The sequence below is a fragment of the Penaeus monodon genome, chromosome 33, assembly GCF_015228065.2.
Source record: "Penaeus monodon isolate SGIC_2016 chromosome 33, NSTDA_Pmon_1, whole genome shotgun sequence".
Taxonomy (NCBI): Eukaryota; Metazoa; Arthropoda; class Malacostraca; order Decapoda; family Penaeidae; genus Penaeus; species Penaeus monodon.
This window is the reverse complement of record NC_051418.1, coordinates 29,181,584-29,183,261: the sequence shown is the minus strand read 5'-3', so window position 1 is coordinate 29,183,261 and position 1,678 is coordinate 29,181,584. Positions and strand designations below refer to the sequence as shown.

General features: G+C 31.8%; 1 protein-coding gene across 1 annotated transcript in view; it reads left to right on the top strand.

The window, feature by feature from the left end:
• The window catches only part of LOC119594210 (nucleolin-like), a gene marked incomplete at its 5' end in the record, with an annotated part of 42,003 nt that overhangs the window by 6,786 nt on the left and 33,539 nt on the right, over window positions 1-1,678 (top strand). Inside the window, 1 exon segment of the mRNA XM_037943281.1 lies at window positions 783-972. Within this exon segment, the coding sequence (XP_037799209.1) occupies window positions 783-972 (190 nt within the window).

Genomic DNA, 1,678 nt, shown 5'->3' with positions numbered 1-1,678 from the left:
ACCATTCAATATAAAAACATTCTTGGCTTTTATTCTTTATTACCATGCCTCATGAAAATTGATATTTCCAAACACATATTTATAGTTTTAAATTCCAGAGTTTGTGAAATGGAATTTTCCACAAATTTAGACATATTTTTTACTTTTCGTATTGGCTGAAAAGGAAAATGAATTTGGCATTTTCACAACAGCTGGTTTAACATGCAGCACCAAAAAGGCTTATCTCTTCGCAAGAGCACATGGATGTGTGGTCTTTGGAGGTGAAGCCAGAGTAAAGGTGTAAGCACATGTAACATTTCTTATCCTGCTTGGTATGATGAATATTCAGTGCATGAGTTCTGTTTGCAAAGTACACAGGCATGCAGTTGCTTTGATAGTTGATGCAGCTTCATTGGTCAGGTTTTAATAAAGTTAAAGAGTAATGGAATTCCTCTGTTGTAGTTATGATAAGAATACAGCCATTGTAAACTGAGGAAAGATAGTAAAAGCCATTTGAGAGATATCCAGCTGTTTGTTGTATTATTGATAGAGCTAGTCTTTTTATGTTTATCCTGATATGTAGTAATATTTAACCATGAATATTTATGGTGAGGAAAAAATGATGCTAAGAATTGGATAGAATTTTGCAGCTTTGTAAATACTGACCGAAATGAATCACAAAACCAGAATTGTGCACAAAATCAGAGCCACTGATCTTAAGTCAAGAATCTTAACCAATTGTAGAAATTAATGAAAATAGAAATTAGAAAAATGTATCTGAAAGAGTTTTTTCTCCACAACAGTCCTGTGCCGTAATGGAGATGCACGAAATCACATTGCAAAAGCAAACCATGATCTAACAGGGGCAGAAAAGGAGAGGAAGAAAGCCGAGAAAAGAAGAGCGAAAAAGAAAAGAAGGAAAGAAAAGAAAAAAATAGAAAAGTTAGAAAATCAAATATTTAATCAAAATTCAAATAATAATAATGATAAGAGGTAAGTCTGCGGTGGTACTTGTTTGAAAGCAAAAGGTGTTCAAATGAGATGCATAAATAGATGATTGTTTCTCCCAGTCACTTCTTTGTAATGTAGAATTAATTTGATTTTTGGGGGGAGTATCATTAGAAGATATTGAGAAAATGTAGACAGGTGTCTGAATTGATTTACTTATACTTTTTTTTTATAGATATTCATAGAGAGATATCACAATTTAGAGCATGGTTAAAATCAGTAATGTTTTAACATTTTTGGATATTACCATAAGAACTAGAACGTAGATGCTAAAAATATGTTTTTCAAATCCTTAATGTTCGTTACACTCGTGTCTGCTTCACATTTTTCTTGCTTAAAAAAAAAGCACTTTATTGCAAATGGTTATTGTTTATTTATATAAACACTTAACCCTGCTTTAGCATGTTAGTGGATACTAATGAGAATTAAAGTTCAAATGTAATTTTCACTTTGGACAAGAAGTAAGAAGGAGAGTTATAAGAATTACAGGTTTTGTAGACATAAATTGTATCTTGGAAAAGATGTGAAGAATGAAGGGAAAAGTTGAGAAATATAAAGGGACTTTCATGCTCATTGGGCTGATACTTGTTTATTTAATTATGCTACCTTTATAATATTTCTGTGATATAATCCTTGGACTTTCCAGTGGCACCTCTTTGATACAGTTCAGCACTCTACACATTAAAAAAAA